At 41.8% G+C, this 23,944-nt stretch overlaps 1 protein-coding gene across 5 annotated transcripts in view; it reads right to left on the bottom strand.

The window, feature by feature from the left end:
* Positions 1-23,944, bottom strand: part of pbx3b (pre-B-cell leukemia homeobox 3b) — a 73,138-nt gene that overhangs the window by 9,632 nt on the left and 39,562 nt on the right. For 3 of the 5 annotated variants that reach the window (XM_079467989.1, XM_079467991.1, XM_079467988.1), the window contains exons 3-5: positions 5,687-5,928; positions 3,884-4,074; positions 2,216-2,351 (exon numbers count right to left, since the gene is read on the bottom strand). In XM_079467989.1, coding sequence (XP_079324115.1) covers positions 2,216-2,351; positions 3,884-4,074; positions 5,687-5,928 — 569 coding nt within the window. Of the gene's footprint in view, positions 1-1,122; positions 1,153-2,215; positions 2,352-3,883; positions 4,075-5,686; positions 5,929-23,944 lie in introns of all 5 variants that reach the window. The other 2 variants (XM_079467987.1, XM_079467990.1) reach the window with 1 other exon arrangement.

The following is a 23,944-nucleotide window of genomic DNA, read 5'->3' as shown; positions in this document are numbered from 1 at the left end:
ATCCCCTCTAGACCCGAAGCCTAAAATGATAGCGGTTATGGAAACTCCCACCAAAAAAGCATCACGTGACCCGGCGTGTCACGCTTGGTGCTCATTTGGGAGGCTGCAGAGCGTTACACGTGCACAGAGATTTTGCTCAGATAATGAGGTTGATTCTGTGCAGTGGTGTCTGATAGAGGCGGCTAAATTTCCTCAACAGTACCATTAAGAGTGCACATCACTTCTAATTTCACGTCTCAGACACAAGAAAAAAACGAAGCACATTCTTGCTAGTTTAGAAACAGCAAGAAGTCATTTGAACTGCTAGGAATTATTATTAATGATACAATTAGTTGCTGTTTTGAAACACATTTTTTGGATTACTTTAATTACTTAAAGGGATAGTTCAACTCAAAATAAAATGTCACCTATGTCGTTCGAAACCTGTATATGACTTTTTCTTCTGTGGAACTCAAAAGTAAGATATTTAGACACATTTCTGGTTTGTGTTCATACAATGGAAGTAAATGGGTGACAGTGTTGTTTGGTTACCAACATTCTTCAAAATATCTTCATCTGTCTTCTGAAAGAAAGTCATACAGGTTTGGAACGAACCAAATGAGGGTGAGTGAATGTTGCATTTTCATTTCGGGTGAACTATCCCTTTAACCAAAAGTTTTGTATTTTCAAGTCTTCCAACATACAGATTTCCAAAATCTGTAATAAAAAATCCTGTACATATGCAAAACACACTGATTAAATACAACGTGGGGTAAATATCTACCACAGGCATGTATGACAAGACATAACACAATAAAATAAAGGACGCACTTTCAGTGGTTTGACAGTTGAGTGTAATTCTCTAGGGAAGAGTGGAGGGGTTATATATTAAAACAGAAGTATTGGAAGATACATATCTGATTTCTAAAAAAAGACAATTTTTATTACTATGCACTCCAAATATAGTCCTACTCAACAGTTTGTCTGGTTCTGTTGTGGAGGAAATGTCGTTTTGGGGAATGGAGTGCTCAGCATTGTCTAAAGTGTCAGTGAACATACATAAAGGGGTGATAGTATGAAGGAAAAGCAACAATAAAGAAAAACAAATGGCACAACAGAAGTGATGCAGAAGTCATGACATACCTGTGCCACTGTGATGGTGGTTCCCACCCCCTGAAGGCAAAAAAGAATGGCTTTTACAGGATCTGACTCTGAACAACCCTCCATAAGCCCCTCCCCACAGAGAAAAAAAAACATTTATGACATCACAGAGTAAGCAAATACGCTCTAAAATAGGGTAATACTTCACATTTGACCTTGACCACCTCTGTGACAGTTTGAAAAAGGAAAAAAGTTTTGTCTGTGGGGAGATGGGTGGGGGTGGGTGCTCTTGCCTTCAGGTGGATTCTGAATTTGGTTGTTTGAGTGGGAAAACACTGTGATACTCTTAAAGACCCCACGAAATTAAAAAAAGGAATTTTGTTAGGTTTCAACTGGTCTATATGCTAACACTCACTTAAATGCTTAAACAACTTTTAAATCTTTCCATCCCAAAGCTTAGAATAAAATGATGACTCATCCAGCACTACACTAGGATTTTGTCCAATGAAATGCTTTCAACATTTATGAATGTTCCCTTAGCACATTGACTAGCACAGCCAAAGCCTATTCGTGAATTTTAAAAGAGAGGCCCATCGATAGGTGCTGCCCAATACTGATGTACTGTAGGATATCTGGCAACACAGGTCAGAAAACATCTCTTGTTAAGCAGATTCAGGGGGTGTTAAAATACTCCCTTAGGACAAATTTATTTCTTGAATGTGAACTAAAATAAAGTTTGTCTCTCTTTATTCCTCCACTCTTCGGCAAACACATGCACTCTCTCCCACACACACACATTTACTCTAAAACACAATGACTGACACAGATCACCACAAACTGTGGCATCCATCCACAACAGGGAACACGCTGTGTCTTCAGGCCCTGCTTGAGACAAAGCTCGGTGGAAGTATCAGACTGATGTGTTAGAGCAAACAGGTATGCATGCCACACAGTGACAAAAGGAACGAAGGGCACAATGAGAGAGAGATATATTGTATATTTATATTTACAATAATTATCATTCTGGTATCAAAATTTTTTGACCTAGACTCTTGACATGGGGACCAATTGAAGGCTTTAACCTGTTTCCAAACTATCAAACATAAATGATATGAACATTGCATGGTGAGCTCACCTGGGATACTGTTATGCTGCACTTCTTAGCCAGCTCCTCTTTGGCCTCTTCGCTGGGATAAGGGTTACTAAGATGTGAGTAAAAGTACTCGTTCAGGATCTCTGTGGCCTGCTTGCTGAAGTTCCGTCGTTTCCGTCTGAAATAAAAGGATGAACGCAGTTGAAAACAATAAGGAGAACTGAATAATGCTCTTGAGTGGTGCAAAACCATATCTTTTCCAAATCAACATATTCACGATTTCGACTTATTTTATAATTTTTTTTTAACGCCACGATCGTGGAGAGAGACCTTTCATAATAACAAATAAAAAAAAAGAGTAGTATAATATCTTGCTTTTCTAAAAAAGACTACAGACACATTTTTTAGGGGGGCTTTTAATGTTTTAATGTTTGTCTGATGTAACATAATGCAGCGGTCTTAAGACACATTTTTAAGTTTTTAACTTTACCATATAAAGATGTTAGTTTTGTCCCCCTTCCCTCCCCCCAAAAAATAACATGCAAACTATCTTGAAGAAAACATTTAAGTCTATTAAGCATACTAAAGCAAAGTTCACTTATATGTTTAAGTATATTACATGTAGTAAGTACTACTATACTAGTATACTTGAAATTTCAATACGATTTTGGACAAAACTGGCCCAGTTTGTAGTGTACTTTTAAGTAATCAAATAAGCAGTTTTGGAAAGTCTGTAATATGAATACGAATGTAGACACCCTAACGGATGCGGTCACATTATTGGTCGAGCTCTAAGCAAAGCGTGAAATGTTCAGCGTTTAGAGCAGCGGCTTTCCATCTCTCTTTCTCCCAGTTTCTTTCGCTCTGATGGGGGCATTTAGAGGTACTCGAGCATTCCCAGTCAGAGCCGTATCTTGGGACATTAAGGAAATCAGACCATGGGCAGCTGAGCACTGTTCCTCAAGTACCAGGGCAGGGCCTGATGGAGCTGCACTTACCGCCACACAGTACGGCTCAGCCCACCCCAAGACCCCCCTCCCTCACAACTCGGGGCCCACTGCTGTTAAGCGCCGGCTGCATTTTCTCGTCTTGTTTAATGCTTTTTCACACGAGTGGCCGGCCGGCCGAACGATTGTGCATCCGCTCCACTTGAGCGTTCTCGGCGAGCCCTCTTGATCCGCACTCGCTCTTTTTTGCTCTCGCCGCATCATTTCTCTCCTCTCTCTGCCTCTCCAGATCTCCTCAACCAACTGTTTGTGATTACAGTAATCTGGACCACCTGCCGATGACCTCCTACCCACCAAACGCAAATGACTTCATTTCCACTCTATAAAACTCTTAACTGCTTTCAGGTGCTTAGCATGATTGCGTTCAGTGGAAAGCCTCTAGGCTCTAGAGCTCTTGTCTTGGCAAAAGCACATCTTAACCACTAATGGTTGAATAATGCAGCTTGTTTTTGGTATGCTGATGATGCCCAAGCAAACAGATGCCGTGAGGGGTCAACGGCTGTGCCTGAACAAATCTTTGAGGTTAAAGGTCAAATGACTATTTATTGGTATTTTAAACTAGTTAACTTAAAATAACTCTGCAAATACACAGCAGAACAAGTATAGCTACAAAGCAGTTTCAGTTTATTTTGGAAACGCAACATTAAATCATTCTCAGAATGTTCCATAGTGCATTGTTCATGTAGACAGTGCTCATACTAACCTGGCATCGAGGAAGCGGGACCTCAGGATCATTACGGCCTCACAGGTGCTCTGTTTAAGCTGCATTTGGATGGAGCTGAATTTGCGGTGGATGATGCTGACCATGCGCTCGATCTCTTTGGGCGAAATGGGCCGTGTGCGAGACTGCTCCCTCAACAGGTTCATGACGTGGGTGGTGAACTCATTACATGCCTGTGGAGAAATGCAACAATTGTATCAAGATCCAGCTTTCCTGCACGGTGAGTAGAATCCAGGTGAGAAGGTAGATGTAAAACGCATCGTACAAAACCAAATTAACAACGGCTGATGAGATGCATGCAATTTGTAGAATTATATTGAGCTGTTTTTAGCCTCTGAAGTCATTAGGACTAACTACGGAGCGTCAGCTGGTAATAAATAATTTTCTAATTTACGATTCATGCGTCGTCTAGCTACACATTAGAAAAAACATCCTAGATATCGGCTCTTTATTTGAAACGGTTATGTACTCTCAGCCTGGTGACAGAAATTATTTTGACGTTATTCGGCAGAAGCAGCACTATCTTTCGTTTGAAGCTCTCTGGAGCTGCAATCAGGAGTATTTGAAGCAAGTTCAAAGCCGCTCCTTTTGCGCGGAAAAAAACACGCTCCCTCCTGTTTGTAGCGCTACTGAGGACTCGGAAAGCTTAACAGTTGCAGTCATCTATGAACGCAAATGCCGATTTGCAATTTGGCACCTGTCCAGCTGCCGTAGAATTCAGAACAGCTTTTCGTTAAAGCAGTTCATACATGATTAATTAGAATAACTCATTTAGGTAGTGCACACTTTAGCTCATTACTCGGTGGAAAATTCGTTAAGTATTTACATTTAGATAATTAAAATCAAGGAACGCCCTTAAGAAAGACGCATTTAGTTAGGACGGAAGGTTTGTGCCACCTTTTCTGCTTTTTTAAACATCTGGATGTTAATCAGACTAATTTAGCCCATTGCCTGACAAAGCTAACAGCTAAAACATCTTCCATATCATTAAAAAGATTGTTATTTACAAATAAGACCGTTACTGTTCATTGCGTAAGTACCGCTTTTATGGACAAGATGAGCACAAATTTCTAGGAATATCCCCCCAAACAACTTCTTTAGCAACATCACATCTCAGAAAGTGATGGAAGGCACCCGCTCCACTTATCCTTGTTTATGAGGAAAATAAGTAAAGCGCTGGATCAAAAATTAATGTCAGCTCCATTAAAGAATCAATACATGACCTCAATGAAGCAGTAAGTCCTGCATGGCAACACTTTGAAATAAGAGGCTTCTCTCCACGCTGTAACTAAAAGCGTCTGCTCAATATTTATAAGAGGATGTCTAGACTACCGCTGTTCTGAGGTCAGGTAAATTGAAAATGTCCTTATGCCTAAATATCACCGTAAATCACATATACTCTCAGTTGTAATCGTGATAGACAGAAATATAAACCGGAAAGTGCAAGCTCAGGTTTGGACCTCTGACACCTTCGGTTCAGATGAAGGTCTTCGGGTCGGTTTCTTTAAACCTGTCATAAAGCTTCAGTGAAAATCATTTATTCAGATTAAACGGCAAGACGGGACCTTTTACATCCTTATGATCAATATAAATGTGTGCAATGCATTTATTTGCAGACAGATAACGTTTTGTAAAACCATTGTTTTACTACAAAAATCAGGAATACTGTAGCAAAAAGGTAATGACATTGTGGATACCAAGGTTTTAATACAAATAATCCCACAAAACTAGCTTTTTAAGATTTTACTGGACTGAAGCATGATCAGCCCAGGTTCATTTTTTCACCTGTTCATATTTCTCCAGCTCGGTGTGGTAGATCTGTCTGATCTGAGAGAGTTTGGCCCTGTAGTCCGAGTGTTCGATGGAGTTGTCGGTGGGACTTCCTGCCGCTGCCGCCGCCGCTGCGGCCGCCGCCGATCCTCCACCCTTCTCCGGTCCCGACACGCCCTCCGCCAGAAGCATGTTGTCAAGACGCATCAGCTGAGGATCCGGTGGGTCCTCCTCCTGAGCCCCGCGGATACTTAGACCTGGTAAACAAAAACACGAGATAGGTCGGTGAAATGACATGCCATGTTCAGTATGTCTTCAAATGAATGTATACAGACTATACATTTCGGTGCTTTGAATATTGACACTCTTGACCACTCTTGAATGATGGAACTGAATTATGGATCTTCATCTCAAACGATGCCATCATTACTGGTAGTGAGATATGCAGTCAAGTATCTGAAGTATCACCAGATTACATTAATGCAAAAATATGTCTTACTTGAGTTTAAGCGAGACAGATCTGACAACTGGGTGTATTGAGAGAGTGCTAAAATGGCCCGTAGGTACGAATTTAGATTTTCCTCTGGTTTGTAATGCTGCCTTCTCGAATTTACACAGCACACTGCACACGCGGCGTATGTACGAGCAGCCATACATGACAGGGCCACTCACCGAATGACACACACCTCTCCTCACGCTAAACAGAAAGACACGCGCTCTGACTGTGCGTGCTCGCCTGCTGTTCCAAAATCACGAGAGCAGCGTAATAATGAGCAGAAACTGTTCTCACAAGTGCTGTTATGTTTTGTTGTTAACAAACTGTTTCATTATACAACCCGGTTCTCCTCGCCGCAGAGGCGAGGCTGCACGAAATGTATGTAAATTTGCATAGCAATCGATACGAGGGTGAAAGATAGCTCATTGTGTTTGCTTGATATTCATAATGAACCTTGGAGCAGTAAAGAGCCATTAAGATTGATTACAACTTCCTCATCAGTGCTTGCCTCTCTCTCTCTCTCTCTCTCTCTCTGTGTGTGTGTGTTTGTGTAATGAACTTCATTCATAGGAAAATAATAAAGCAGAAAAAAAGATTTCGATCAAACATTTTAATCTTAACATGTATTTGTAATGGTGCCGCTCTAAGATGACACAGTCATTATTTGTCTTCGGCTATGGCCTTCTTCCTTTGTCAGTGGGTCACGTGGTCTGTCCGGTTCTTTCATTGTCTGTTCATCTTTTCTCGTCTTTTCTTTCGTCTCTATCTTTCAGTAAATCCTAATTATTTCTCATTCAGAATGTGAGCGGGAGCACCTGTGCTGGCAGCTCTAGCTTTGTGGCTAGAGACAAAAGCCAGAATCAATGGGGAAACATTATGTCCAATAAGTTTATTTATACATTTTATAAGAAAAGGTGATTATTTACGTATTTTTCGTACACTTTTTAGCATTTTTTAAAGCTTTGAAGCAGTTAAAATCTCAGGTCTTGCAATGTGACGGAATTTGCAAACCTCTGGATATTCCATGTAGTTGCTGAATTAAAATACGGTTATAAGAACTACACATATAAATAAGTACGATTTGGAAAATTGCTTTTTGAAATACACAATTTAGGCCCATTACCCCCCCCCCCCCCCGAAAACCCAGATAAACTGTCACTGCATTTGCGAAGCTTTACTTACACTCAGCTCTTATTCTCGCACGCATCAAAACAAATATTTACACGTAGCTTTCGTGGTTTTCCAAACAGACTCTAGACTAGACTCTCCCATACAACAAAGCCACAAAAAAACCCTACACGGTACAATCCATCAAGGCCCTCGGCAATCATGCCCCGCGTACAAACAAACCCCCAACGCACTCAAGCTTACCCGTTTTTATAAATAAACAAAGAAAAGATGCGGTCAACACGAGGAGACCATTTACTCCACTAACACGACAAATCTAAAGACCGGTACCTCCAGCCCGGGTCCCCGATTGAGGCCGCCGCCCATCCCGTGCGGTATTGATCAGGTGTTAGCTCACGTATGTGCTGGTGATATTAGGCCACTGGGTGTAATGGTGTGAGAGGCAGAGGATGAATGAGGTCATTTGTGTGAGACGTTCAGCTGGCCGAGTTGGACAATGCAGTGTCAGCGTGGAGAGCCAAGGCCACACGAGGGACAACATGACCCTGCTCCAGTGACTCCATGAGCAGTTGTACACAAACACACACACAAAATGAACCAAACGGGGGTGATATATGTTTTGCCAAAACACTGCCGAATGGGACCAAGAAGTCATTAGCATAACTTCCAGCCACTTGTTTTATTGCGTTTCTTCAGCGTTGACTATTTTTTGATACTCTGACAGAAATCAATTCTGACTTATCATTTGGTATTCTCATGTATATCCACATCACTACACTGATAACATGTGTACATAATGTTTCCTGTCAGATGTTACAACAACGCTCAGCAGATGTTTATGTCACGTTCACATTGCAACAAGAGCTCTTGTGTTTGTAAGGCTGTGTTGGGTCTGTTAAACTTGTTGGTGTGTATCATTATATTTGACATGTTAGTGTTTGTTGATGCAACTTGAAGTAGCCTTAAAAATCCTCTCAGACGTTTTTACACAAATACGATGGTTAAAACGTGATGTATTCCAGATAACCCAGACATCAACCATATGCTCGCAAGGTATCGCAAATATGTGGATTGTGTTTGATTAACGTGGTTATGCATTATTTTAAGGTTCTAGCGGCTTTGTTTAGCACGTTCGTTTATTTTTCACATTGCTGTCAGGTATATTAAACATACCTCAGCTGACACCTCTCCACACCAACCTCGGTTGTCACTGCCATTCTGCTCGGTTTCTCCTGAAGGACCAGAACAGGAAACGCAGCAGGGGGAATTTACAGAGTTTTTCACTTAAACAGACCTAAATCAGCCGTTTCATTCAAACAAAATAATCCGGGGCCGTAAAGAGCTGCTTGTCTCGCGCTGTATATTACCGCAAAGTTCCTGAGAGCAATAACGCGGCCGTTCGCGGGCAAAGCGCAACAGAGAGGGACGTAAGAATGTGACGTGTAATGCAGTTAGAAGGTTCTGTCGCCCACACCGGCCCTGACACTTTTATCATACATGTCCATTTCTATTTGGAAAATGGCGAGGATAAAAATGATTACTCGGCTGTGCGGAGAGCGCGCCGGGGCCCTCCAGGCTGCAGACGGGGTGCGCTGGTGCCATGGCAGCCCAGGAGAGCCATCCATAATGGGCAGGTTTGTAGACACATAGCCCCCACCACCCCCTTCTTTCTTCCACCTCCACCTGCTGCAAAAGCTTCGAGCGAACAGCGCTGTGGTTTATGGGGCCGCTTTCTTTTAACCACAGAAATAAGAGTCAAGTTGTTTCTTGTTATATCATCCACTTCTATCCCAAACGCTCTAGCTCTTTTTATAACCTATTTTGTTTTATCTTGTATATTTTTAATGTGTTTTTTACATTAGGTGGATACTTTAGAAACATTTTACAATGAACTCAATGTGTATTTTTCAGTATGTGTGTTCCCAAAGCCACAACCAAGCACTCTACCACTAAAAGAAAGTATTAAAAATATATATATTCTTTCCTTTGCCTGTTTACCTCTTCCCTCTGTGCTTTTCTCACATTTTATTATGTCTACGCTATTCCTGTTGACTTCTGGCTTACAGCAGATCCAGGACAAATAAGAAACAACCAAATCTCCTCCGTCGTACCGACACTTTTATCATTTCAAACTAAACCCCAATATGTCTGAAATGAATTAGCGCTATCACATCCCCACAGCAGGTTATTTCATCCCGAGGCCTGTGATTTTCTTTAAGCTAAGCAGCTAATAACACTTTTAGGATGAGCAATGTAAACATCGCGCTGTGATACTGGCAAAATAGGCTTTGCAGTGATTAAATCTCTCATCGGTTGCAAAGCTGCAAATGCGCAGCTGAGAATTTCCATCGCTTTAGTCACAGATATCTGTACTGGATTTACCTAATATCTCAATCCCAGCGTAAGCTTGACGGCAGGTAGACGCCACGCACCACCCCGCCCATTCCTTCATCCCCCGGCTTTACCCTTAAACTCACGCAACAATGCCAGGTACTAGCACAAACAATTCGTTTTTCGCCTTTAAACTTTTTTATTTCGACTGATACTCCGAGCTGAGGCGACAGAGAAAGGTCTGTTCCACACAGCTGGGTCTGATGCAACATTGCGGGTAACATAGTAAATGGACGAAAGGGGGTTTGGAGCTCGTTTGAAGAATGGAGGGCAAGCTTCAACTTCACCACTTACCTAAAAATACGAACAACAAATGAAGAAGAACCGGTCCCAATTACACCGAGAGCTGTCACTTGATTTCATCAGCTCAAAACGAAGAAGCGATGAGGGGAAAACTGTGGCGTGTTACCGGCGTAAGGCTTTTACAAAATATTGTCAAACAAATCACATAGAAAATAAATATAATGAAATAGTATTCAAAGATTGTACCAAAATGCATGCTCGCATTACCAAACTGGCAGAGCATAGTAACAGTTATGGGTTTGACTCCCATGAAACATGAAAAATACAAAGTAATACAATTTAAAGCTTGAATGCAATGCAAGTCAGTTTGGATCTTTCTAATGCAAAAATGTACATGTATACATAAAAGTGCCCTCTGCACAAATAACAGGAAGCAAGCCATTAGTAGTTTGCGTTCACTTAAAATAAGTCTGGTGCTTCTTAAACATTTCCACGCATAAATTACGCACCTCATCTATACATGCTCTGAAAACCTTCCTACAGTGGAGGATGGCTCTATTCGACACCTGTGAACCGTCATAACAATTATAGCAAATTTACAACACCTCTGTCTTTCTCTCCCAATCTGTCCCTCAGGCACTGGGCATGCCCTTACGACTGACCTCTGACCCTTACCTTGTTTACTCCCGTCACTTAAGAGTGGCCATGAGAGTCATAAAGACTCATCCCGCTGTGTTAATGTGCACCGTTGGAGCTCTTAACACACACACAAACATGCCAGTGAGAGTGGTTTACTCTCCAGTACGGTCAGCGACTTGCGTGTTTGCGTTTACAACATACAAACCCAAGAGAACAAAGTTGTTTGTTTTCCGTTCGTCCATTTAACGGAAGGCTTGAAATTCGTCTGTGATGCGCTGACAGCAGAAGCGCTTTCCCGTGTTAGTTCATATCAGAAGCAACGTCAGGGTTGCTGAAGCAACATGAGGAGACAGGGAAGAAATTTGCTGTGATTCAGATATCCTCCGCGTGTGAGTGATTTCTGCTCGCGCGCTCTCTTTCATGCATCCGTGGTCTGCGAGTTTTGTTCAATACACCTCCAACTGACCTCTAACCCCTTATTCCCCCTCTCTCTTCTTCTCTTTCCGTTCGATGAGCTTCTCTGCAGGAGACCAGCGCCTATCGACACCTTGGCAAGTCTAATTGCATCGATCCGTGCAGGTCTTCCAAAGCTAACTAATCGAAAGGGAATTTATTTCCTGTCAATATCTAGAAAGGTCATCTCTCTCTCTCTCTCTCTCTCTCTCTCTCTCTCTCAGAACAATGCAGTGCTTGGCTGTTCATGACCATGAAACTGTGTGTTCACTTTATAAATATTTTAAATAATGTGATATTAAACATGTTTAACATGCATAGTTTACTCACCCTTGTGTCGTTTCAAATCTGCATGACTTGTTTCTCTTTTGCAGAACAGAAAAGAAGATATTTTGAAGAATGTTGGTAACCAAACAACACTGTTTCCCATTTACTTCCATGGTATGGACACAAAACCACTGAGACGTTTCTTAAAAAATCTTCTTTTGTGTTTTTTCACAGAAAAATTTAGCCATACAGGTTGAAAATGACTGGCGTCATTTACAAAAATCACAGGCTATTGTCAATACCTGTGTGTTTCTGTATGCAGCTACAGGCTGGCGGTGGGGGTAATCTGGATCACACAAAACTTCTAAGGTGGGCCGAGTTTAGGCAGGATTACAAAACACCTTTGGCATTGAATCAGCTTCGCAATTACGACGTGCCGTGGACATGCACGCACACACCGGCAGACGTACACATCTGAGACCACGCATTCCTCCTCCCTTTCATTATCTGACTCAATCACGCCTGTCTGTTTGAGAAACTTTAAGATCAGAAAGACGCCAAACCGCTCAAGTGGATCGGATCGCTTCTGAAAAGCTTTTGTTCAGCCAAGTACAACAAAAAGAAATCTGCAATGTTTAAAACGTCTCGAAGTGTTTCTCTCAGCGTGTGTACTGTAGTCCATATATGAATCTTGGCCTACATCCACATGGCAATGAGATCGCTGGGGAAAGCGCCTCCGGGCTCTCTCTCGTTCTCACATGTAGGGTAATTAACATGCCATTAACACATTAATACACATTAGCTATTCCCAATGTTAATGACAGACTAATTACCATACCTGAGACCGCGCTGGGGAGGCCAGTGCATTGTGCCCTCCCACCACATCGACTCAGCCGGCTCGAATCACAGCCCCAGTCACACAATAGAGGGACTCTATTACCCCACAGCCGACCGGGGTGCATGTACCGAGAAACCTCCTCATGCGGCCCGGTCTGCCCATCAACCATGATAGACGAATAGAATGTGTTGTTCTACATTTCAAGATGTAAAAGAGTGGAAGATTCGCATAGTCGTACTGTTTAACAACGAGTTAAGGTCTGGTTCAACTGAAATGTAGTTCTGGATGTAAATATCCTATTTATTTTCTTTATAGAGATCATAAAGTGTAACATAATAACATGCATATAAACCTTTCAGGACAGGTCTGAGGTGGTTAAGCTATGGTATATGCTTCAATGTATATATAATTACACAGATCCGGGAAAGGCAACATTAACCACAGTAATAAAGTTGGATGCGGTAAACAGAGAAGGACGTGTGTGACACACATTAATGCTTTGAGTGAAAATCATTTCTTCATACTTATATAGTTAAACGAATAGTTCACTCTATATATAGTTCACAGAATTTTAATTCTCTCAGCATTTATTCTTTTCTTCAGCAAAACACAAAAGAAGATATTTTGAAGAATGTCGGTAGCCAAACAACACTGTCTCCCATTGACTTCCATTGTATGGACACTAAACCACTTAGACATTTCTCAAAATATATTTTGTGTTCCACAGAAGAAAGGAATCATAAACAGGTTTTGAACCATGTGAAGCTGAATAAATGATGACAGACTTTTTGGTTATGGGTGAACTATTTTTTTAATACGTGGTTGCTAAAATTGAAATAGCAAAAGTGAATGATTGAACAGTGGACTTGAAGGAGACAATGAAACACGTGAGAGTGAGTGAGAGAGAGAGACAGAGACAGAGAGAGAGAGAGAGAGAGACAGAGACAGAGAGAGAGAGACAGAGAGAGAGAGAGAGAGAGAGAGAGAGAGAGAGAGAGAGAGAGAGAGAGAGAGAAGAGAGAGAGAGAGAGAGAGAGAGAGAGAGAGAGAGAGAGAGAGAGAGAGAGAGAGAGAGAGAGAGAGAGAGAGAGAGAGAGAGCGAGAGAGAGAGAGAGAGACGGACAACTGTGTTTGTCTGGAAGGAACAATGATGGTGATGATACACAGTATCTCTCCCTTCCACTGGAATGATAAGCTAATCAGGACCACTGACAGTGATGCGTGACAACATACACACACCTCAGAGCATCTAAGTTCTAAACATCTGAATTTTAAATGCACAATAGCGAGAGAGACCGAAAGACGGAAAGACAAAGAGCGAGAGACGGAGACGTGAATAAAAGTGGCAGCAGTCAGAGTAGAGGATTTCCTGTCAGTTCAGGTAGCCCGTGTCCCTGGATGATGATGCGTTTCCTCTCCCCAGGAGAGAGGTTTCTGACAGCGTGAGGGAGAGGAGGAGGCGAGGGAAGACAGGGGTGGGAAAAGATAACCCAAACAAACATCTTGTAGACATTTTGCCAAGCACACCAAAATTAATCACTGTCCCGTTGAGGAGCTGACATTTGTCTGAAGTGACACACAGCGTGATAGTCCAGGGGGAGAGGACAGAGAATGCGAGACAGACAGAGAGAGTGAGACCGGCTAAACAAGAGAGCCTCTGTCACTGCCTCTTTGTATGTGTGTGTGCCCTCCTGGACATGGAGTCGGCCCCGGGCCAAGAACCACAGTGGTCAGCGACCGGGCCCGCTTGTGTGTCTGCGTGGAGGCCGGCCAAAGCGGAGCGCGAGGCCGTAGTGACATAGATCGACACACTCGCTCGCACACAGTGACCTGACGGGACCTATTCAGCATGGGCTCCTGTGCTGGATCTCACGGGGTCACTGACTTTGGCCGGCCTGAGCTTTATTCAATCATTTGTTTAGCCTGTATGTGTAATTAGTCAATGGTCAAGATGCTGAGGGTGCACATGTTGTAGTAGAGGCCCTAGTCCTTAGCAGGTCATTAAAGGGACAGTTCACCCGCAAAATAAAAAATCTGACACCCATGTGTTGCATGTGATTTTTTTTCTTTTCAGTGGAAAACAATAGAAGATATTTTGAGAAATGTCTCTGTGGTTTTGTGTCCATACAGTGGAAGTCGATGGAGGCCAATGTGGTTTGGTTACCAATGTTCTTCAAAATATCGTCTTTTTTGTGTTCTGCAGAGTAAGGAAAGTCATACAGTTTTGTAATGACATGAGGATGAATAAATGATGAAATCATTTCATTTTTGGGCAAACTAGCACTTTGAGAAATCTAAACTGCAGTATAGAAGTAATAGCCCAAAATGTTATCCCAATAAGAACCAGTTCATTAAAATAATCTCTCCAAATTAACTATTTTGTCTATCGGTGATTATGCGGGAAAACCTCCTCTCTTCATTTTCCAAACATCTTCATAGCATGAAATATGTATATGTGCTTTGAGCACTGTTACATTTCAATATTCTAAATTTCCAATTCGACTCTCTCAATTTCAAGCCTGTTTTGGCTTGGCATATTTCATGTTAATATCTGCTTAGGTTATTTGTTCTTGTCTTATTAAGCTCCTGGCCTTCATTCGCGGCCAAGGTAGTGTGCCTCTTAATGTACACCCGTAGCAAATAATGCAAATGTGTCATTGAAAGGCACTTATGAAATACCCACAGGCAACTAATCTATGCAAGCCGCCTCGTCCTTCTCCAGCACTGCCTAATTAGGCAAGAGAGAAGTATGTAAAACCAGGTCACGCACACACAAAAACAGGACACGCAAACGGCAGGTTCTGGTGTATTAGTGTCATTATTCGCACACACGTGAGCACGGCTGCGCGCAAGGCGAGAATAGAAAGCTTTGGGCAGACGAATATCGCTGTAATATGCAGCGGCGCTAATCCCAGAATCCTCTCTGCCTGGTCTCTTCATTTCTCTCTGTGCGATATGTGAATCCGCCGGAGCGTTCCTGCATGTTAGATGCCTGCATGTGTATGCGTGTCTTTTTTTAAATGTGCGCGTGTGTGCGAGGGCGTGTTGATAAACAACAAAAGCAGTGTTTGAAACGTACAGCTGGGCCGTGATCCAATGCCAAAGAAATGACTTTTTGGAATGGTGTCCTCTGTGCCAGATTTGACAGTCCATCATTTAAATTTGGCTGCAGTGAATCCATAGCAAAGACTCTGCTGCCTGGAGCGGAGAGAGAGAGAGACAGAGAGCGAGCGAGCGCACCCTCTGAAGGGTCTCTTCTTTCTTTCCTTCTTTCCTTCAGACAAGAGCTACACTCCAAATTACAGATTAGCATTGCCTTGTCTTGTGCATCCCGAGGCAAGGAAACCTGCAGAGCTCCAATCACAGAGGATGCATGGCCAACAGGGCTCTCACACACAATTATTTTGCCGATGCTGCTCTACAAAAGCCTTTACATATCACACAAAGCAGGTGTGAGGGAACAAGATGTCTTTAGAAGGTTTAAGGCTCTTTTTTGTGTTATGTACACCCACAGCTCCATCAATTATCCTCAAGTATAGTGTATTAAGGCAGTTCCAACGTTATAGACGTGACATTTTTTGTTATTGACGAGACATAAAAATGCTCAGAGAATGAATTTGTTAGGAACATATTGAACAATCTGTTCATATTTTACTAAACCCTTGTTGATAGAGTCTAAACCTCAAAATATTTCAGTCTATGATAAAATTTTCTATTTTGAAAAAGGGAAATAAACATGCGTTATGGATGTGACAAAAAAAGGATGTGGTTTTTGGGAAATAAGATTCACAATCCTGAAGCAACGATACCAAATGAATGGAGAAGGGATGCCTCTTTATGTGTCCATTTATTAGGAATATGTCACGTTATGGATGTGACAATCCTGAAAACGGCACTTACCTGACTATGAAAAATCATGCACTCAAAAAAAAACAACAAATGCTTTACAAATTTGCAGAGAGATCTCACATGGGTATTTGAACCATTAAATGTTAATATCTGTGCGGTTACCATAGTAAAAATGGTAACAATAAGGTTGACAATTTCACGGAATTGCCCATTACTCAATATTATTAAATCAATTAGTCCTCATGAAATCAAAATTGAAATTTTTGGGGGCTTTAAGTATTAATATGTAAGCATATCTATAAAATGGTGTGCTCAAAGACAATGACAAAATTCCAAACTGTTCTCGCAGAAATTTGTACACATTTACGAATTTGTATGAATTCGTACAATGTGACTCGTACGAAATCATACGATAATTGCAAAAAAGCAATACTGAAGCCCCTCCCCTAACCCCACCCCTAAACCAAACGTCACTGGCGCAAAAAGCAAATCGTACTACATTCTATAAATACGATCGTTCAAATTCATACGAAAAAATACGCATTCAAAACTTATAGTCTCCCATTTCCACCTAAATGGATCAACAATGTTTCTGCACTTCACCTTTTCATCTGACCATTCTGACCATTCAAAAGCCCTCTAGAATCTAGATAATCTAATGTATTTTCCTTCGATCCAATCGTAATATTTCATTATTTTCTAAACCCAAAGTTGAAATCTTTATTAAATTCACAGCGGTGAATGTAGGAGATGGAGCAAAGATACCACATTTATTTATTTACTTTTTTACACATGCTAATTCGGTTTTAGTGTCTCTTTACCTTTTGCCCATCTGAGCTAATATTATATGCACAAACAGTCACAACATCACACCTTTCCATTCCAAACGGCAAAAAAAAAACAGAGACTTCTGCTTGTTGTTAAATGCTGTAGAGAGAGAGAGAGAGAGAGAGAGAGAGAGAGGTCTTGCTTAGCTAATTACAGTAATTAACAGTTACAGATTTAATTGGAGGGGAAGACATTAGAGGGAATAACGTTTTGTCGGCTGTGGTCGGGGTGGACCTATGTCTTGCCAACGTGCTTTTGTCTCGGGGCGAAGAACACCACTCGTTGACACGACATGCGTCAGGTTGAGATGCCGGGGCTCGTCAAGCACACGCAACCGCCGCCGCTAACAAGCCAGAGGGTTAATGAGAGCACGCAAGCCCTCCACAACAACAGCACCATTAGCCTAGCCTGCCAGCAAACAATTCAATCTTCATGCATCCTTTCTTCTCACAACTTGATGCTTTTAGCAGCCTCACTCCAGTGGTTCAAGCCTGCAGTTGAAGGGCTTTCAGTGCATTCCGCCGGCTCGAAGCTGTTATTATTATCCCCTGGTTCGCTTTTTTCTTTTTACGAAACAGATGAGGAGAAACATGCATTTCATCTCCGTTTTCTAGCCGACTGCGGTGGCGACTGACCTTTTCAGATCGGATTGCCTTATGTTTCTGTTTCACATGTATATCGTTTCCGCAAAAGATCACGCAGCCCGTGCAGTTTCAGGTCAAACGCGAGGCATTACGTGCGCAAAGAGGCCGTCCGCCCGCTCGCCCCCCTCCGCCTTTGCTCTCTCAGCTTAAAGAAGCTGGCACTTATACCGTAAAGTGCTCGCTCGATTCACAGGATCGTCTTTCAAAATGTGTTTGTGAAACCCCACACCCCTTTGAAATGCGAGGGGATTTATTGGAACATGGTCCATTGAGAGATTCCCAGACGTTCGCTCTTTTTTCCCCAGTCCTCTAAAGCCCTTTATCTCCTCGCCTCTGCTCGCACTCTCTCGCTCCCTCTCCTGACGCTTGTTGTTCGCTAGTCTGCATTGGGCAATTACAGCACAGCCTGAAAAATGAGGATCCAGCGCGGCTGTGTCCGTCTTTTTAATAAGCTTTGCTAAATATGACGTGTTTGAATGAGTTCGATATCTTCACAGTGGGGCAGTGGAAAGGCTGATTTTAAAATATGAGAGCAGTGAAGTAAACAGTGTTTAGGATGGGGGGGAGGAGGAGGGGTCGCCACTGTCTCGAGCTCTCTCGTTGTTTCCTTTCAGGGGTGTTTTTTTGTGTGCTCTGTGTGCTTTTGAATATAAACTCGGGGGCTTAGCGTGAGAGGGATGACTTTTGTCTGCATTTTTCTGAGCACAGCGGTCAGTTTGCAGATTTGAATATAAATGTGTATTCAAGGGGTTTACATTAATGTGAAAGGAAAATGCATTGCTGATGTTATTTGTTGCTGTATTGGGGTATATTTGTTGTTGCTTGTGGATATAATACAAATGAAAAAGAATGAACATAGTTGCAGAATTGACCATGGTAGTGATAGATTCATTAGAAGAGAAAAGCCTTTTATATATAATTCATAATCTATCCCTCCCATGGTCAATTTCGTTTTGTATTATAGTAACAAGCAACAACAAAACTTCATTATTATTACTAATAATAAGAATCATCTAATTATTAGTTATTATTAACATTTTCAATATGAATACCCATAATAATAATTGGTAATAATAATTATTATTATTAATTCCCCCAAAACAACAGTAATTTATATCCAACTTTGCCTTTTATTTAGAATTATTATAAATGTAATAATAACATTGCATCCATGTTGTGTTTGAGATATAAACTGAAGCTTTTAAGAAGGCCTGACAAAAAAATACACATGTACAGAGTTCATAAATACAGTAAGTTTGTTAACTTTGTAAGGATCAATAAATATTAATAACAGGTCAGTATATAAAGTAGTTCCAGTGAGGATGTTTTCTGCATATTTGACTACAACCAACCAAATATGCTGTAGTTTGCTTTTTTAAAAACTTAAAGGTTTAGTCCTTTGTCTATATTGTACCATACACCTCATATTTAGATGGTTTGGATGAAACCTGAGGGAACATTAAAAGTAATATTGTACAAATAGTCCCCCCTGGACATCACTTTTGGCCACTACGGTATTTCTACCATAACAAATGAAAGGCTTAAAAGTAAATTGTGTGTCATTGTCATAAGTGTTCCCATATTTTGGATCTATCCACAAGTTCACTTCATATATACTGTATGCATATACAGGTTCACATACAGTTCAGCTTTCCAAATTCCCCTTCGGCTTGCTCAAATTTTTTACACGACAATTTAGCTCCGAGTGGGAATAACGTAAATGTCTGAACAGCTCTGAGTCTGAGCAGAACGGTGTAAAAGCGTCGTGTTTGAAGCCAGTAAAACCAGTCCATAAATACAGGCGGTGCTGAGTGAGAAGGGCCTGGGCTCCGTTTAAAGCAGGCGGGGGAGACAGAGGTAGGCTGCTTCTTTTCAACCTCTATGTGCGTACATGACATCCACATTATGGGCCCCTCCATCCACCCAGGACAGCACACACCCAAAAGCCATATCTGTCAACATTAAATAAGCCCGCATTACCCGTGTAAACAAAAGCATCCGCCGCCACAAGTGCATATCTGTGTCCACGAGTGCGAACAAACACGGGTGCTTGCGTGTATCACGCTACAGGCAGCGGCTAACACAGCTAGCTGTTTAGTCAGGTTGTGAACTCTCTCTCGCCCTCATTACTCATTCAGTCAAAAGAGGAGAGTACACTCTTTTTTGTCTCTCTCTCTCGTTCTCTCTATCTCTCTCTTGGTCCACGTTTCCTGTTTGCTGTCTAAATGGAGAAGCGATGACACTTTGAGTCAAAACGGAAAGCCCATTAGATAAGCAAACACTTTGCTAAAACAACTCTCACCTGCTGAGCAGGTACATCGGACATGAGGGTATGATTTCATCGCTTCCTCGTTCCCTTTTTTTATTTCGTTTGAAAAGCCAGCACCACTTAGGCTAAGCAAATATTTTAGTGACCACGCCAGGCACTGGAAAAATCTGTTTATTTTCCTTCGTTCCATTTATTTTTTGCAGTCCACCAGCTGTAATCTTCACAGGAAGTGTTTACAAATGGAAGGATTCCTCCTGAAAATGGGAGACGACGGGGGCTTTAAATTTTCCGGGGCGATATTTCACAATGGGGCCACTTGCACTCGGTCTACACACTCTTCATACCTGAACATCTAACATACAAGTCCAGCAGTAATGTGTAACGCTGCTCTTCATTTCTCAACAGGCTCGCTGAGGCATTACGTCTTATGGCTTCATAACACTTAACATGGGCAGCTCTTACATTCCCATGGAAATCTATAAAGATAAAAAGTTTGTGCCCTCAACTCTTTTTTAAGGCTTTTTTCATACTGTTGGTGGGGGTGGCTGTGTATGCGAGTAAATATTTCAGTAGTAGAAGCACAGAGAAACCGTACGCACAACAAATCCCAAGGACCAAATGAAATGTATTAAACATGTGGATTTCATAAATCTCCACTGGCTCTGAGCAGGGTAATAGTGGTGTGTACGAGTGTGTGTGCTAGTTTCCTGAACACTACCTCAATGAACACAGCCTAATAATACAGTCTGATAAGAATGGATTTGTGAAGATACAAACGAAATAATTTATAAATGTAAATTACCTGTGGCTGAAGACAAAAATGTCAAACATGTTGAAAACTTGTTTTTATATTTTATAACTTATTGAACTATATAAATGTATCCAAATATGTTCACTTGTAACAAATATATACTTGACAATTTTGTGTTCTAAAAAATATATAAATCTTTTTTTTTATCTTCAGACACATTGATCCTATGCTACCAACAAACAAGAGAGCAGTTCGATTTTCTTTGTATTTGAATTATTTCTAGCTACTTTTATGTTAAATGCGAATTGTTCTATTTAAATATTGATTTAAGTTATAGTAATGCAAGTATTTTTTATGTAAATGCCGGACATGCTGCATGTTTTCATATGCTTGGAAAGAAAGGAAAAAAGCCCCTGAAGATCAACTCCAGGGCACAATTACTGCCCTTTTAATAAAAAAGTTCCCTTCTGACACTGGAGGAAACAAACAAAAATGCATTCATTAACATACAACATACAAGGGCAAAGTCAGCAGTTTTAATTTTTAAAGTGTTCTCTCCTCTATCTGTCTGCACAGCAACCATTTGGAGGGGCAGAGCTCAGTAACCCTGAGGGGGCACTTTCACTTTCAGCGGTGGATGAAAGGTAGAGAGAGCCTGAAGGTTCTGCCCGCTGCTCTCGGCATCATGCCCTGCAAACCGCTCGCCAGCCGGGTGTGAAGAGATCGCAGGACAGAGGTTAGCTATCTGAACCAAAGGCAAATTTGCAAAGTCCCACCAAAAAAGGTTCCTCGGATACTTCATGTACATTTAAATAATGTATCACGGTCAAGTGACTTGCGTTTCTGAATGCTTGTTAAACATCTAAGGCCACTTTGGTCAGCCCCTGAGGATTATGGGTACAGTATAATCTGTCCTGTTCTCTGCAGAAGAGATGTAAGGGCATTATGTCTTGTGATAGCTAATCTGTGATCAGAAAAGATCAAGCGTGCTAAAAAAAGGCAGACATTCACCAGCACAAGCTCAGGAGTCTCATACGCATGAGACTCTCATTCAACCAAATCCTCTGCTTCCATATTATCCGAGCAAAACCAAGGTCAATAGTGTAGGCATATGTTTTAAAAGCACTCACAAAATGTCATCGGTCATACACGGCGGTGCTGAGTGTGGAACCGGGTGTGTGCAAGCAGACCTGTGAACTCCATTAGTATGGGCTACGGTTTGAAACCCCCTGTCAGCCTCTGTATTGCGGGGCAAGGGCTTCACACAGGCAACGCTGGGCTTAGAAATCACCAGGGAGTCCGGCTTTGTAATGCAGAGGCAAAAGCCTTGCGATAACTACGTGGAAAAAGTCGTCTCTGTTAGCCCCAGCTTATTACTCGAGGTTCTAAAACAAATACAGAGTCTGGCACCTTTTAAATCACTTCAATTCACATTTCAAAGTATAATTTAATCTTTTTTTTCCTCTCTCCCTTTTTCCCGACATGTGACAATTACTTCATCATGGCGTACTGACGGATTAAAAAGTTGTCAAATTAAATATTTAAGAGGTCTGTGGGCGGGCGTGAATTTGTTTAAGGAATAACAGAGATCGAAGTTAAGACGTAAAAGCTATACGCATATTTCATTCCTCAGGGACCGAATCCATATATTTTCCTTTGGGGCCACCTACTTCTTTCCGCAGAATTGCGTAGTCTGGGGATACGTAGCGCCATGCTGTGTTGGGCTGCTAATATCCCTGAAAGATTGCTTTTATACTTTGCCGTCAAAAGGAATATAGTTATGTATGATCTGGCGGCGTAAAGAAAAGAATACATTCGGAGAGAGTGAATAATTCGTTAATGGTTTCAATTGTGCTGCCTGGGAGTAAAGCAACTAGTTTCTTTTCATGTCATTTGAATCAAAGTCGACTCAAACAGTAGTTAACAGCATTTATTTTTCAATAACTGCAGAGATCTGGGAAAGGAAAAAGAAACGCCCCAGTGGAATACCGTGTAATTCAAGATATGTTCTTTTGTGCTCAGGAAAAATGGAAGTGACAGGTGACAGTAACGGAACGATGGTTTTTCCAAGATCAAAATTACGCGCGCTACAAAGCTAGCGTGCCAGATTTGGCAGGGTAAAAGACTTTATAAACACGCACAAGTTCTCCCAGTGAATAAAGCACCGGCTAAGTCCATTCATGAAAAACAAATAAGTTCTTAATGAAATTGAGAGTGTATAGTGAAAAACATATTATTCATCCCTAGTTATAATGGAGATACCGACTGTCGTGGATTCAAACCTTGGAACGCTTACAGAGCAGAAGGCTGATGGCAGTGAGGAGTCATGAGGCATCACCTCTGAATTATGGTGCATGATGGGAAATGACTGACAGGAAAGGAGACAGCACTTTGAGCCGTGTGTGCACGCAGGAAAGAAACTGCTGTGCTAGGCTGTACTAAATCTAGGACAGGGTTTAAAATTAGCATCTCTCACAGAGAGTTGCCTGCCATGGCGATTCGCTGTCATTCCATGTCCAGTTCACTTTAGTCCATCTTAAAAAAAAGCAGAGTCATATCTAAAACACAGCTGGCCATGTCTACACAACATAGATTTACTTTGCCAAAAGTAAACACGGCTGTAATGTTTGGATGAGTGTGAGTGGAAAATTCGCAGAGACTGTAATAGTTTATCCTAAATTATTTACAATAGTTCATTTACAAGGACCTTGGTTGTTAGCATAATATGATCAAAAGCACAGACATTTAGAAAACAAATGAATGAATAGAAACAAGAATTTGAGTTCACGAGAGAAAACAGGTTTGCTCTACAGTACGTCTATTTTCGGACTTGTTTCATAATGTACGGCCCTCTGCAACTACAGCGATTCTCCTCCTCCTAGTTAAAATGGACTCTGGGGCCATTTCTTAAACACAGTTCATTTCGTTCCACTGTTTGTCCTGTCACACGCACGTCTCCTTTATCCATCTTTCTCTATTCTCATTTCTCCGTTGCCATCTCTTCGTCTTAGTCTTACACATTCTCGCTCTCGTTCCGTGGCCCCAGGCTGCATAATTAATGCATGTACTGACAGCAGTGTCACCCGCTGACTGAGGACTCCTTTGCTCCCCCACCGCACAACCGTCATTTTACCCTGGAAGAGTAGCTCGAGAGAGGAGCGTAGAGCCCCGCAGCCCGCTACAGAAGACCGACCTGCCTCTCCGCCGCCCTTCTGGCGTTCTCTGTTGTTTCATCACGGTGATTGAGCGGGAAACAGGAGTGGAGCAAAATAGCGTCTTATGTTGCCGAGGCTCTGGCTACATTATGCATTCCAGCTCACTGAATATATCGTCGACTGATCTTCAAATATTTCTCAAGGCTCCGGTGTGTTTTAGCCCCATTCTTTTTGCTCAGCTCGCTATTAGGCTTGAGTGGGCCGCGGTTGCGCACGTGTGACACAGAGCTGAAATTATGAATTGCTCCTATCAAGCGAGAGC

This window comes from Barbatula barbatula (assembly GCF_947034865.1).
Source record: "Barbatula barbatula genome assembly, chromosome: 11".
Classification (NCBI taxonomy): domain Eukaryota; kingdom Metazoa; phylum Chordata; class Actinopteri; order Cypriniformes; family Nemacheilidae; genus Barbatula; species Barbatula barbatula.
The sequence above is the reverse complement of the archived record's forward strand: the minus strand, read 5'-3'. Positions and strand labels throughout refer to the sequence as shown.